The sequence below is a fragment of the Notolabrus celidotus genome, chromosome 11 (assembly GCF_009762535.1).
Source record: "Notolabrus celidotus isolate fNotCel1 chromosome 11, fNotCel1.pri, whole genome shotgun sequence".
In the NCBI taxonomy this organism is placed as follows: Eukaryota; Metazoa; Chordata; class Actinopteri; order Labriformes; family Labridae; genus Notolabrus; species Notolabrus celidotus.
Genome location: NC_048282.1, coordinates 22231717 through 22247144, shown reverse-complemented (window position 1 = coordinate 22247144; position 15428 = coordinate 22231717). Strand labels below are relative to the sequence as shown.

Sequence of the window (15428 nt, the reverse complement as noted above, 5' to 3'; positions counted from 1 at the left end):
GTGTTCAGCAGTGCTTTTGTGATTCAGCAGCAAGTAGAAAAAAAATTAACCACAAAGTTATATAAGTGGGTGTGCAGTAGGGTAGGGCCCAGGTATGAACAGATTTAATCCCAAACTGCATTATTAATTAAAATGGGGTACTGTAGAACAAAAGTCAAAGTGACCGTGAGGAATCTTAGTATTGTGTCAATTTCGGCGTCCCATATAGACAAAGCAGTACATAAGATAAGATAATAAGGTAAGATAATCATTTAATCATCCCCCAAAGGGGAAATTCATGGAGTTACAGCAGTTACATCATACCTCTGCTGATTTTGTCCTGATATTGTTTTCTGGCACATAAACAAATTCTGATTTGTTTACAGTCAAATGTATGAGCCTGTATTTCTGCAGCATTTTGTAACTCTGTTCATCTGAACCCTACCCCTGGTCTCCGTTTTGACAAGAAAACTAACAATATATAGATAATCAATCTTAATGCTGATGGTCATGCTTGCTTTTGAAGCTCTTAAAGAGGCATCAGCATTCATTTTTTTCTGTTCTATGACCAGCTAAAAATTCCCCACAGGAGTTTCAGAGTGAGAGCATTTCAAGATCTTTGGTTAAAAAAATGCAAGTAAGTAAATTGGTGACGAGTTAGCCTTTAACCAACTGGTGAAAGTCTATATATTTTTAGTATTCTCAGGTATTACAACTGCCTGTTGTGCGATAGTTACGGAAAAAGTCATCATCAGTGTCCAGCAGCAGGGTTGGGTCAGCCCGAGAGAACAGGCCTAATTGTTGAACAGTTTACTTATTGTGGACAACCTGTCAGTTAAATCATCAGACAGAAAACTATTTTAGAATAAGTTAAAATAAGATCCTATAATACATCCGCAACATATTTTGTGTCAGAAGATAATGCTTCTGTCTTTTGCAACAGGTGTCAGGTTTTTGTAACAGTATTTCTATGGTGACTATATGGACATGGATGTTTAATTTTTTGTTTGTGGTACTTTTAAGGTTTGTTTAAGGGTAACTTTTTCATGCACTGTTTTAGCCTTTGCATTACTTTCATAATATGATACAAGTCTTTTACATAACGTAAGTCCATTTCAAGTTCTTGGGATTTTGAAAATGCTGATGTTGCTTTGAGGGATCATAATCCGTCCTGCTTTCGGATGTGACTGCCAGAAATCTGCAGGTGTGTCTGCTTAAACATATCACTTCCAAGGAACAAAGATAATGACTAATACTACTGATGAGTTATAGTTGGCATGGGATGCCAATCAATCATGACCAGCCTGTCAAGTCAGCTTCATGTTTGATTGTTTTGACTGTAAATAAAATAAAAAGCTTTTTCTATTTGTATGTCACATGTGAGTGTGTGTATTTTCAGGGGTCTAGGGCATAATTGCTGCTGTGTTCTTTTAGGGATTCTGTTTAACCTTTTCATGCACTGTTTTAGCCTTTGATAATATGATACAAGCCGGTAATTTACACAACATTAGTCCATTACAAGTTCTTGGGGTTTTGAAAATGTTGACATTTCTTTGAGGGGATCATAATCCATCCTGATTTTGCACATGACTAACAGAAGTCTGCAGGTTTGTTCTTGCGTAAACACTTCCATGGAAGAAAGATAAGGTCTGATGCTACTGCATTTTAAAAATGCTTTGAGGGATCATAATCCGTTTTCCTTTGGCACGTGACTAACAGAAATCTGCACGTGTGTTCCTGCGTAGACACAACACTTTCAAAATTCCTAATTTCATTGTATGCAAGTCACGCAATGACAAAAAAAGCATTCTATTCTATTCTTTTCTATTCAAGGAAATAAGATAATAACTAACACTACCATGACCAGCTTGGCAAGTCAGCTTCATGTTTGTTTGTTTTTTTTTGTCTCTAGATAAAATGAAAAGGTGCGTGTATTTATGTGTCACGCATGAGTGTATGTGTGTATTTTAAGGGGTCTAGGACATAGTTTCTTCTTTCCCCTCTTAAAGGAACCTGTAAAACTTTTTCATGCACTGTTTGAGCTTTTGCAGTACCCTGATAATATTGGGCAAGCCTGTAATTTACACAACATTAGTCCATTACAAGTTCTTGGGGTTTTGAAAATGTTGACATTTCTTTGAGGGGATCATAATCCATCCTGATTTTGCACATGACTAACAGAAGTCTGCAGGTTTGTTCTTGCGTAAACACTTCCAAGGAAGAGAGATGATGACTAATACTACTGGTGAGTTATAGTTGGCATGGGATGCCAATCAATCATGACCAGCCTGTCAAGTCAGCTTCATGTTTGATTGTTTTGACTGTAAATAAAATAAAAAGCTTTTTCTATTTGTATGTCACATGTGAGTGTGTGTATTTTCAGGGGTCTAGGGCATAATTGCTGCTGTGTTCTTTTAGGGATTCTGTTTAACCTTTTCATGCACCGTTTTAGCCTTTGATAATATGATACAAGCCGGTAATTTACACAACATTAGTCCATTACAAGTTCTTGGGATTTTGAAAATGTTGAAATTTCCTTGAGGGGATCATAGTCCATCCTGCTTTAGCACATGACTAACAGAAACCAAAAATCAACAAACACAAAGCTGACTTGCCAAGCTGGCCATGATAGCGTCAGTAATTATCTTATTTCCTTGGAAGGGTTGTGTTTACGCAAATGCACACCAGCAGATTTCTGCTACTGATGACTTCCATGGTATCCCAACCAACCATGACCAGCATGTCAGGTCAATTTTTTGTTCCTATGTTTTTTTGTCTGTAGATAAAATGAAAGGTGTGTGTATTTGTATGTCAGGTGTGAGTGTATGTGTGTATGTTAATGGGTCTAGGACATAATTTCTACTCTCCCCTCTAATAGATCCTGTTTAACTTTTTCATGTACTGTTTTAGCCTTTTCAGTACTTTGATAATATGATGCAAGCCTGTCTTTACACAGCATTAGTCGAATACAAGTTCTTGAGATTTTGAAAATGCTTTGGGGGATCAAAATCTGTTTTCCTTTGGCATGTGACTAACAGAAATATGCAGGTGTGTTCCTGCATAAACACAACACTTACAAGGAAATAAAATAATAACTGACGCTACCATGACCAGCTTGGCAAGTCAGCTTCATTTTTTTTCTTTTTTTTTGTCTGAAGATAAAATAAAAAGGTGTGTGTATTTATGTGTCACACGTGTATGTGTGTATTTTCAGGGGTCTAGGACATCATTTCTATAGAAATGGTGTCCTAGACCCCTATGTCCTAGAATGAAAAAGTTTAACAGGATCCTTTAAGAGGGGAAAGTATACTGCCTTTTACACAACATTAGTCCAATCTTGAGATTTTGAAAATGCTGAGGCATGCTTGGTGCATGACTAACAGAAATCTGCTGGTGTGCATTTGCGTAAACACAACCCTTCCAAGGAAATAAGATAATTACTGACGCTATCATGACCAGCTTGGCAAGTCAGCTTTGTGTTTGTTGCTTTTTTGACAGTTAAAAAAACATAGGTGTGTGTATTTGTGTGTCACATGTGAGTGTGTGTGTTGTAGGGGGCCTAAGACATCATTTATGCAGTGTTAAGGATCCTGGTAAACAACTTCATACATTTTTTATTAAATCAACTGATTGTCACATTTAACATAAAATGCATGGATGCAGTTATCAGTGGGTTTAAATTTGAGTTACATTCGATACTTCACAATTTTTTTAAATGCAAATGCTTGCAGAAATATACTCTACTTACAGCACAATGTGTGATACAATTACTTACCTTCACATTTGGCCTTTTTCAAAATAACTATTAATTTAAACAATCAACTTCCTATAGAATATGTAAGAGATATTGCACAGAAATGGGAGGGGGACCTTGACACAGCACACATTGAGGATGACTGGCAGGAGGCCATTAAGGAAGTTAGATCAACCTTCACGTGTAACAGATTTAGAGAAACAAAGTATAAAATTTTACATTGCTTACATATAACCCCTTACATACTAAATAAGATGGATTGTCAGACCTCGCCCCTGTGCAATAAATGTGGAAGGGAGATTGGGACCTACTATCACTATTTTTGGCAGTGGAAACTGATAAGATTCTGGGGTGCAATTTCAAAAGTACTGAGTGGCATTTTCTGGACCTGCATCAAGAGGGACTCAGGCCTATTCATTCTCAGCCTCCCCTCAAAATTGGTTGCATTAACACAACCACATTTTAAACTGTGTGACAAACTGCTGTTATTGGCTAGAAAATGTATTTTGATAAACTGAATTAAAGATAAACGGCCAACTGTTACGCTGTGGTATCACGAGATATTTAGGGTCCTTCCTCACGAAAAGGATCAGTGGGGTTCTAAGGGGTAATGAGAGGCACTTCATTGACATGTGGTCTCCTGTGTTTAGTTATATATCTAAAGAACTGACTCAACTTCTGATGAGGGGACAAAACGACATAAAATGGCCACACCTGCAGAGAGCTAATCAATAAGCATCCTGCTTTATCTTTTTCGTTTTTTTATTCAGTCTCTAATGTCATTAGCTTAGCTAGCTTTGCCTTTTGTTATCAGGTATTATATTTGCTTGTACTTGGTATGTGAAAACTTATTATAATGGCAATATGCATGACATTGACCTGTGGGGGTCTGGCGGCTGGGTTTTCCTTGTTTGGAATGTAAGGTATGATATGATGGCAGTATGTTATTTTGTTTTATTTATTTATTTATTTATTTATGTATTTTATTTTATTCTTTTCTCTTTTTTTCTCTTCTTCCTTCTCTTCTCTTTCTAATGTAAATGTCTTTATATAATCCACTCTTAATGTTTTATTTTAAATGTGTAATGTGGTTTGAAGGCAAGATGTGTGGTTTGATTTGGTTCTCTTCTGTTTGTGGAAAAACAAAAAACAATAAAACTCTGTTATAAAAAAAAAAAAACTTCCTATAGAGTACTGACTCCTAGTGGTTTTAAAGTGATACTGGCATACTTTCAGTTACGGCACATATTTACATGTAATTAAAACATCTACATTAGAAGAGGTACTTACCTTATTAATTTACAGATCAGGAACTACTTTATGGAAAATAAACGTTGATCCTGCTTATTCATTTTCTTTTAGTGTGATATTTTAAACCTAGATTAAAATGATTGTTATTTTTTCATTAACACCTTCAATTGTATTGTTATTATTTATTGTGTGCGTGTGTATGTGTGTGTGTGTTATCAACTTTTAATTACAAATTGGTCGTTATTTTGGGGTTGATAAAATGCTTAAGAGATTATTTTGAGAGTGAATTAAAGACATTTTCAATGTGAGTTCTTCATGTTTCATGTCTCTAAAATCCCAACTTTTGGCACTTTTATTTATATTGCATGCCACAGTGTGTAGTCGTTCTTCTTTTTGTTTGTTTTCCAGAAGAATATAATTTACATCATCATGTACTGCTCTTGCAGCTACATTAAACTGGCAGCAGTGTGACAAGATAAACATAATTGAATGGACTCTCTGGAGAAATCACTAAATTGCGGATTTAATTATAACCTGCAGTCTTAGAAACAGTAAATACAGTATGTGTTGTTTACTTGGGGCTGTAGCCAGCTTGGAAGAACCACTGATATGCAGACAAGACAATGGGAGGGAGCTGCTGTGCCACCTGGAAGCCTTTACGAGGATAGTCTCGAATTCTCTCCACCACACCTGGAAAAAATGGGCCAAATCAAAAAATTTAACAGAATACAAAATCATACAGCGGTTTAATTTCACCAATTAATGACATTTGAGTATGAGTGATATGCAGTACCAAGCATATAACAAATGAGATCAGAGGCTGTGCCCACAGTTGGGTGAGGGTATTCAAGGATGCCTAACTGGGGTGATGTCACGATGGCATGTGTGAGCTTTCCGCAGCCAGGCCACTGACGCATAAAGGTGGCATAAACCCTTCGTTCCATGAAAGGCTGCTGTACTAGGATAACACTGGAGACTGTTTAGGAGGTAGGGGGAAAAATGAACAGATCAACAAATGACACTGAAAAGGATCTCTTTGTCTTCAGTTTACATCAATCTAATAGATGCTAAAAAACGGTTCATGGTGGCAATATTCTGCTTTCTGTTGTATAAAAAGATCTGAAACAATAATTTACAAGCACAGTTAGTGACTTCTCACCTCGGATGTTCCTCTCCTTTAGAACTCTGTGAGAGAAGCAAATATTCTCTCCATTGTTAGTAGCTTCAGTCTCCAGCAAGATGTTCATCCTTGGAACCCCCATATGTAGAGCCACATCCAGAAAAATGTCAGCCTCTGGTCTCGTCCACACGCCTATTGGAAATATGAACTTTATTCTTTATTCTTTATTGGGATCCCCATTAGCTTCCACAGTGTGGTTACTAGTCTTCTTGGGCTCCACACAACAAAATAAAAATAAGAAAAACAATTATTTAAAATCACACATCCATAAAACAAAAATGCTATAGCAGCGAATTATAAATATCAAAAATGATGATCAAATCAAATACATGATGAGTAGCATTAAACAACAAAATAATGGAAACAAAACAATATTGTCACAAACACATGGCACCAAAAATTAATAAAACAAAAAGTTTCACAACAGTGATTACATAACAATATCTATGAGAAATTCTCCAGTAATTGTTTGAGTGACTTTTTAAAAGAAAATGTGTTTTTGATCATGCTCATGAACTGCTCCGTATTGATGTGAGATCACATATGATTGTTTGGGTATGTGCATGAAGAAAGCAAGAGCAGATAGCTCTGCCTAACAATACCAAAAAAAAAGTTTGTATTTATACTCAGTGCAGGATCTTAGAGGTCGAGTTTGAGACTGAGCCATGACAAACTACTTTGATTTACAGGTGTTACTTGAGAATTTTTAAAAAAGGAAGATGAATGAAGGATATTTGTATTTTTGTTATTGGGTATCCCCCTCCTTACTATAATGATAGAATAGAAATGTTGCTGACTTTGTGTTAGAAAACTATTCTGCTGTATAATCATCAGGGGCACAGAATGTTCTGTTCATCTTATCTGTACATCGGGACTCATTCTGAGACCTTAGCTGAGCACATGCTTTACCTGTGACCAGAATAAACTCTGTTAACCTTGAGACCGATCTCTCTTCTGTCCTTCTTCGGAGCTTCCAACAAACGAGCACTTTAACATGAGAAAGAAAGAAAGAAAGAAAGAAAGAAAGAAAGAAAGAAAGAAAGAAAGAAAGAAAGAAAGGTATACTCATACAAACCTGCAGTCTGTTTGCCCAGGTTGCCTGTAAAGAGCAGAAGGGGAGCCCATCCTTCCAAAAAGAGTGCTGCTGACCTCTCAGCAACCCGCAGGTCATGACACCCTAGGCCGATTATCACGTCACTCTTAGGACAAAAAACAAACTGCTGTCAACAACACATTCATTATTTAAGTTAGAAGAAAAAATAATCCCACCACAACACTATATGTATACACTCCCATTTTGCCATCTTACATCAACTGCAAATTACAGAGCGTATACTAATAATTATGTTACTATTGTTTACTACAACTGATCATGGTAGTATTGTACTTTTTCACTATTCTCTGTACTCTCATACAGTCATATTACATACTCATATAAATTTATTTATATATTTATGCCACTGCAATCTGTCATGACCAAACCATATTCTCACAATGTCAACCTGTTGCTACAGAATAATATTTGCCTACTGCTTGTAATTATAACTATTTACACCATGTGTAACATTGTGTATATACCTTACATTTTTATTCTTATCTCTCTGAATCTATTTTTATTTAAACTTATTTAAACCTATTCTCGATTTGTCTGTGTTGCTGCACCGAATTTCCCCCGGGGATCAATAAAGTATTAACTTATAAATAACTAAGGTTAGTTTTAACTACATTAATACACAGGAGTATCTTTTACAGTTAACACTTTTGGTTACTTTGAGGCAGATAATGCTTAGTTCAAAATTAATTCAACAACCACAACCACAAACAAAACTCAGTCAAAGGCTAGACAATAGTATGGGGTGCCGTCTGTAAAGTTGTGCACATTGAAAGTAACAGCAACATTTCTCCACATTTAGCTCCAAAAGTCATAAAAATGTAAAGTGAATTTTTAAAAGTCACTTTTTTTAAAATCACATTTAGAGGAATATTTGTGATCTTCTTCACATTTAATTGTGTTATATTACTAAATATATTACTTTAAAATCATTGTTAAATCCAAATGCTAAAAATAAACCTAAATGTTAAATATAAATATAAATATAAAATGTAAATATAAATGTTAAATGTTGCTCTAAGATCCTAAACATTTAGCTAAGACAGTACTGACCCAGTCTATGGTGCGGACAAGCTAAGTTGCTAATGCTAAGTCTGAATCGCTCTATGAAGCTTTTATTTTGGTATTTCCGCTAGGCAACAATATGAATTTGCATATCAGCTAAATATTTAGGATCGCAGAGCAACATTTAACATTTATATTTATATTTAATATTTATATTTAACATTTATATTTAACATTTATATTCATATTTATATTTAACATTTATATTCAACGTTGAACATTTAGATTTATAACTAACATTTAGATTTCACATTTAGATTTATATTTAGCATTTGGATTTATATTCATATTTATATTTAGCATTTGGATTTAACAATGATTTTAACTTCAAATAATTTTCACAACAAAATTAAATGTGAAGGAGATCAAAAATATTCCTCTTGATGTGATAAAAAAAAAGTGACTTAAAAATTCACTCTACATTTTTATGACGTTTTGGAGCTAAAAGTGGAGAAATGTTGCTCTTATTTTTGGTGTGCACAACTTTTCAAACGGCGCCCCATACAATAGACAAGTTTTACAATAGTGTTTATAACTTGGGCTAGCTAGCCATTAGCTAACTGCAGAGAGAGGTCGGTTAGCTAGCAAGCTAAAGATACAGGTTTAGTTTTATGAAGGGGTGATGGAAAAAAAAAACACCTAAACAGACAAAGAAGACGTACATTCGAATCTTGCCTTGACAGATGCTATATTGTCATGTTAATGTTTCTTTTGCTTGTCGAATGCAAGCAGGAGTTTGTTTTTTCAGTTTTGTTAAGGCACAATGTCAGGGCTGTTATTTGTGGTTCTTTTTCCCTGGAGCTCAATATATGAAAATGCAGCTATGAATCCTGGTGATTAAGAGCCCAATTGATTTGGATTTCTTATTGGTGCAAATTGTGTAAATTGTGAATTTATAGGCATTCATAAAAAATCTCCTTAACTTCACTGTCCGTACTTTTTCCAGAGGCTGACGCAGACAGAGGTAGTCCCACAGGATCCTGGCCCTTTTTTCACTCTTTTCATCCATTCCTCTCACCTGCTGAGCTGTGGACAGGGGGTTGGGAGCATACTTCACAATCATAATCCACATTATAAAAAAAATAAAAACAAAATGAAATAAAAATATTTTTCATGATGCCAAAGCAGACCCCTACAGTACACATTTAGACGGCTGTCATGACAAGTTTATGGTTCAAGTATAGCAGTTATCAAAACATCAGTAGTGCTGACTTACATTGGTCATGTAAGGTTCACTGACGGAATGCATGTGACACAGCAATCTTCATCACAGCATCAGCCCGAGGGAGGAGGCTGACTTAGGTCATCCTAGTGACCACAACATTGGTTGGTTTCTGCTGTAGCTTTTACATTTAATTGTTGAGCATTTCAAGCCTTTTATTCTGGAATTCTACGATTAATAAACATTTCTTTGCATTGACTACATGAAAACAGTCTTAAATGTTACAGCTTCTCTATCCACTTCAATACACGAGTCATTTCTTCTTCCAGGTATTTAATGCTACTATTACACAGGATGCATTACCAAGCTGAATTTCAGGGTTCAGACTTGTGTTTTCCCGCTCTCCTTTCCTCTACCATAGATCTATGTGCAGAATTAATGCTAAAACATCAAGATCTCAAATACAACTTTGCTCAGAGTGGGTCTTTTTTTAATTGAAAAGTACATTAATACTCTACAGTAGCATTGTCATCATAAAATATACATCAGCTCAGGGCTGTTGGTAAAACACCCGATGAATAAAAATGTGTTAAGAGCAGCAGCAGTACCCAGTAAATGCTGACATGAGGTCAAAGGGCAGCTGTGCCTCACCCTACTCCTGTTGTTTTTAAGCCTCAAACAAAACCTCCCTGTGGAATGACAGCCAAAGCACAAGCACAACCGTTTGCTTCTGTTTTGTTTGTGCACCAGCCAGCAGCACACATTCACAGGTGTGCTTCTGGGCTGCCTCTCAAACACGCACTTTAGCTGCCTAGGCTTGAATTACAGCCTGTAATAAATAAGGTTGTCAAACCATAATGTTGTCATCACTTTGTCTCTGCAAAATCTACAAAATAGGATTGGCTACAAATGTAGTTCATCTAAAGGGATGTAACCAGTGCCCTCTGCTGGTTCCTGTAAGAATTTGCATCATCACTACCAAGCTGGTATTCTAGTGCGGTGTTCCCTCAATCTTAAACTATCCTAAAAAACTACGCATCTGTGTGCTTGTAAATCTGTTTCTGTTGACTGAATATCAATGGATTTTCTCTCTTTGGCCCTTGGCAAATAATCAAAACAATTCAAACTACATTGTTACATGGCATAAGTCAACAGACCCATGTTGTAGACAGCTGTTAAAAGCTATATTTACAGTTTAAGGTTAAGGTTTTAAATATTTCCAGTTTTGTTCACAACTTTTCACAAAGGCACACAAACAATTATTTCAAACTTTGGATTTATTAAGAATTTAAATACATTCTTTATTGTCCAGTGGGACTATAGCCGCACAAGTGCAGTGTTTCCCACAAAATAGTCCTATACTTGGTGGGGTGCTTGCTTGATGGAGGGGGGGCCTTCATTGATGCATTTTGTCTTCATCAGCTGTATGTTTTATAAAGTCGCAAAAACAACAGAACTGTTTAAAAAAGTTTCACTTGTGATTCCGTGATTATGTAAGCTTCACGTTGGGATGGATGTTTTTACTGACGTAGCAGAACTCAGAGAGTGCAAAATAACTTTGACAGCAACAAGTTGCAGGTTCATATGTAACATGAGGTGTTGCACTGCAATCAATGCATTTAACGAGACAACAAATGTCTCTCTCTCTCTGATTGTATACAGATACTTCACGTAAACATATGGAAGGGGTGCGGAGCGAGTGCACACTTGTTTACCAGTCACTGATGGCAGGGCCGGTCTGTGGCATAGGCAGTATAGGCAAATGCTAGGGGCGCCGGCCAACCATAGGGGGTGCCACTTGCACCCCAAATGAGAGAGAGTGAAATTTTGAAGATAATAGGATAAATAATATTATTTTGTCTAATAAAATTTGGGCTTAAATTGAGGACTGATGCCAGAATACATTTAAAAGCTTGCGATTAATTTCTTTTAATGTTTTAAAATGGTTTGTAAAGCAGTTTTTGAAGTCTATAAGCGTTCATGATTTACTGTTTTTGTTGTTTCCTCTCACTTTGGAAGCTGTTAGCTTAATTAGATAGAAAATGTGTTATATAATGATTGAATAAATTCTACTACTATTACTACTACTTGAAATTGTATGCTTTTTCTCCTGCTAAATATCAGTGTTATTACCATTTTATTTATGTTCTTTTGTATAGTGTATTTGTGATGTGATTGTTGGTGGAGTTGGTTACAATACGACGGGCACCAGCTGAAATCTTACCTAGGGCACCAGGTCAGTTAGTGCCGGCTCTGACTGATGGCGACGGGTAAAAGAAAATAGGAAAATGCTTGTATGGGTGGCAAATCTACTTAGGCAGGCCGCCCAAGTATCATCTATGTGTGGGAAACACTGCCTCTGTCAATAGAGTAAGAGGAAACAACTTCACTACCACCTGATGGGTTCCCCTTCCTCTTGGATGTTGCCATCATAAAGTTCTCTGAGGTGGAGGATCAGCTCCTCTGTGTTCTGTCCTGTGAGTGCCGACACAGGGATGACCCGCTGGGTGACGAGGCTTCTTAGAGTCTTTAGTTTCTCCTGGGCCTCAGGTAGGTCCATTTTGTTGGCTATGATGGCCTGAGGCCGCTGGGAGAGACCAGCTTCATATTGGTCCAGTTCATAACGCAGGTGCTGGAGCTGAGTCCAGGGCTCGGGAGACGACAAGTCCAGAACAAAGAGGAGACAACGACAGCGTTCTATGTGACGCAGAAAAGAGATGCCCAGGCCTCGGTTTAGATGGGCTCCCTTGATGATGCCTGGGATGTCGGCAACTAAGCAGAGAAGGGTCAAATTTAAAGCCGAACATGGAAAAGGGCAGGATGTTAGTCAAAGGAAGATCCAGTTACAACTAAACAATGTTGTTGTGAGCTAATAACACTGATTCTGTTATATTGAAAGGGTTTGCTTAAAGTCAGCTACCTGCAACTTGCTCATGATCCCTGTACTTGACAATCCCAACATGTGGATTGAGTGTTGTAAAAGGGTAAGAGGCAACAGCAGGCCTGGCATTGGAGATGGCTCTCAACAATGAAGATTTCCCAGCATTAGGAAACCCAACCTTATGGCACAAAGATGTATATAATCAGTTATTCATATTCATGGTGTTCAAGGGAAGAATGTCAATGCTATTTCAAAATAAAAGGTGTCTTTTTCCTACCAGTCCAGCATGGGCCATGGTACGGAGCTCAAACTGTAGGACCCTCTCCTGGCCCTCTGTTCCTGGGGTCGCCGTCATTGGTGCACGGTTTTCATTTGTCAAAAAGAATCTATTCCCCTTCCCACCAGCCCCTCCAAATACAGCCAGATACTCCTGGCCGTGCACAGAAAGGTCCATAACTGTCTGTCCCAGTTCCTTCACCACAGTGCCTGATGGTACCTTTATGAGGAAAAAATGTCAAAGTTTGGCTTTGTAGTAAGTTTATGATAGAAAAATGTTCAGAAATGATGTGTCACTCATGATCAGAGGCTTGGTCTTACATGAATATAAGTTGTATTGCCATTCCTGCCATAACAGTTCTTGCTGCTACCTGGTTGCCCATTTTCTCCCTTGTAAACTGGAACCACTTTAGCCAACGATTTGACAAACCGGTCAGCTGAATGTACACAAATCAGAAAAATGTTTTAAACTGTGGTGTTCAAAGATGGGATGGGAAATTGGATAATGTGCACAGAAAACAAGTATCAATTAAAATATAATCATGTACTGAACTTACCCTTTATGATGATGCTCCCTCCATCTCCTCCATTACCCCCATCCGGTCCACCCCACTCTTTTCGTGGCTCACTGTGAAAGCTGCTGGCTCCTCTTCCACCCGAGCCAGCCACGAGCTTCACACGGCGGTGGTCTATAAAGTGACGTGTCTGTGGTCGAAACAGTGGTGGACAGTAACAAAGTAAATTTATTTGAGTACAGTACTTAAATAATTTTTTTGAGTATCTGTACTTTACTTGAGTATTATTTTTTGGGACACTTCTTACTTTTACTCCACTACATTCAGAAGACAATTATTGTACTTTTGACTCCACTACATTTCTATCAATGCTCTAGTTACTCACTACTTTTGCTTTGAAGTCAGCTCATGAATTTCCTTCTGTTTTCTGAAATCTGATCCCTGACACAGTAAAATGTGTTTGTGTAGTTCTGTTTGTCTCAGTGGTTTAGTCATACCTGTATATTGTGCATCTCCACAGTTAAACATGGAGCAAACACAGACCAGTTTCACTCAGATCATGCAGTTCATTTAGAGGTGGTAATGATGGCTATAATTCTCCACCTGAGCACTCATGGTCACATCTTCAGCCCGTGTTAGAGGTTTTAGAAATGAAGAATGATACTTATCGTTTGAAATGTTCTCCCTGTTTCCCACTCTGCCCAAACAAACAAACATTCACTGTCCAACCTGAGAAAGCGTGTTGAGCTACGTTACATTTGTTTCATTACAGATGAACATTTCAAACTAAGTTGTCTGTGCTTGGAGTAACTTGGTTTCTGTATTTTTTTTCAATGGTATAATTGTTTGAGAATTCAAGTTAAATTTTCTAAATAAACATAATGTAACAGAATGTACTCCTATGTATTCTTGACTGCACATATGTATTTTGAAAATACAAAGTTTTTAGATATTTTAAAAAGTACTTTGAATACTTAAGCATTTTTAAAAGCAAGTACTTCAGTACTTTAACACAAGTAATAATCTAACAGAGAAACTTTCACTTGTATTGGAGTAATATTTGGCCAGGAGGATTAATACTTTGACTTAAGTAATGAAGAAGTGTGCTTTGTCCACCACTGGGTCCAAATCAAGAAATATTCATATGACAGCCTGAAGTAACACTGATAGTTTACAAGTCGTGTACAAGAACACATTGAGGTGATTGGAAGAAAAAGATATGCTGTTTTTAGTCGTTTAAGAAGGTGATCCACTTACCAGTTTCTTCTCAGAGATCTCAGACTTCTTCGAGCTTTCTCGGACTTTGGCGTACAGTTTGCAGGAGGTGCTCACATCTCTAGTAACACCAGGGATCCTCCACCTCCACACTGTCAACACTGGAGAACAAATAGACTTGTTCCATCTCACCTCCTGACCAAATGATGCTTTTAGCAGAAGAGCGTCCGGAGACAGCCGCCGGACACTTATTAGTCTGGACCACGTCGCTAACATTGTAAGTGTAGAGGACACATCAGGTTTGACTTCAGTTATGGAGCTACAATGCCTCTGTACACTTCAGTACCGTCGACTAAAAAGGGAGTCTGTCTTCAATCACACTGAAAAACAGCTGCCATAGCTCTAACCTCGATTCAAGATGTAAATTCATTTATTTTAAAAAATTGAACACCGGCTAACACCTACTGTTTGTATGTTTGGGTCAGGCACACACATGGGAACACATCCTGACAACTACGGCAAGCGCAAAAGGACAATCTAGTTCATGCATATACTGCGTTGTCTATGGTTGTGCGCTTGTGCTGCCACGTCTTGGCCCTCTACCGCCACCTTCTGTGCTGGAATGGAAAAAGTAAAAAATAAAACCTGAATAATGTTTTTGGGGATTAAATGACATGAAAACTCATTTTATGTAACCACTCGTTCAGTGATCCATTTTAATGGGTAACACTTCACAATAATGGAACAGTTTCCTTAGTGAAATAATGCTTAATTCATGTTGAAGTAATGCATGACTCATGATGAATATCTGTATGAATTGATAATTATTGATTCCTGTTGTTCACCATGAACTCATGATCCTGTCACTATGACTTCATGTAATGACACTGTGTTTAATACATCATTAGTTAAGGTATTGTAATTAACATACTTCATACATCAACTCATATATGACCAAATTTGCTGGACATCTATATACAGTTGTGCTCATAAGTTTACATACCCTGGCAGAATTTGTGATTTTTTTTTGGGCCATTTT

At 37.2% G+C, this 15428-nt stretch overlaps 2 protein-coding genes across 3 annotated transcripts; both read right to left on the bottom strand.

Moving 5' to 3' along the window:
- Window positions 1-5488: 5488 nt before the first annotated feature.
- Window positions 5489-9672, bottom strand: LOC117821884 (uncharacterized protein SCO4629-like). The gene is made up of 6 exons (XM_034696430.1): window positions 9557-9672; window positions 9278-9366; window positions 7240-7363; window positions 6144-6296; window positions 5778-5960; window positions 5489-5674 (listed from the first exon to the last, which is right to left on the bottom strand). Exons 2-6 carry the CDS (start codon window positions 9347-9349, stop codon window positions 5556-5558), a joined length of 651 nt encoding a protein of 216 aa, XP_034552321.1. The 5' UTR covers window positions 9350-9366; window positions 9557-9672; the 3' UTR covers window positions 5489-5555.
- Window positions 9673-10761: 1089 nt separating this feature from the next.
- Window positions 10762-14959, bottom strand: mtg2 (mitochondrial ribosome-associated GTPase 2). 2 transcript variants are annotated; one of them, XM_034696429.1, is made up of 7 exons: window positions 14855-14959; window positions 14432-14550; window positions 13217-13364; window positions 12981-13096; window positions 12661-12879; window positions 12423-12561; window positions 10762-12274 (listed from the first exon to the last, which is right to left on the bottom strand). In XM_034696429.1, coding segments are annotated over exons 1-7 (1125 nt in total). In that variant the 5' UTR covers window positions 14856-14959; the 3' UTR covers window positions 10762-11891. The 2 variants fall into 2 exon arrangements, with proteins under 2 accessions (XP_034552320.1, XP_034552319.1); XM_034696428.1 differs by having other exon boundaries at window positions 14432-14922.
- Window positions 14960-15428: the final 469 nt, after the last annotated feature.

Bases quoted from the DNA above. Each gene is read 5' to 3' on its own strand.
- mtg2 (XM_034696428.1), bottom strand. From the start codon at position 14,665: ATGTTAGCGACGTGGTCCAGACTAATAAGTGTCCGGCGGCTGTCTCCG. The intron at 13,365-14,431 runs GTAAGTGGATCA...TTTCGACCACAG, and splicing joins AGATCTCTGAGAAGAAACTG to ACACGTCACTTTATAGACCA. The intron at 12,880-12,980 runs GTAAGACCAAGC...TTCCTCATAAAG, and splicing joins GCAATACAACTTATATTCAT to GTACCATCAGGCACTGTGGT.
- LOC117821884 (XM_034696430.1), bottom strand. From the start codon at position 9,349: ATGGATGAAAAGAGTGAAAAAAGGGCCAGGATCCTGTGGGACTACCTC. The intron at 7,364-9,277 runs GTACGGACAGTG...TTTTGTCCTAAG, and splicing joins TGCGTCAGCCTCTGGAAAAA to AGTGACGTGATAATCGGCCT. The intron at 6,297-7,239 runs GTTTGTATGAGT...TATTTCCAATAG, and splicing joins CCTGGGCAAACAGACTGCAG to GCGTGTGGACGAGACCAGAG.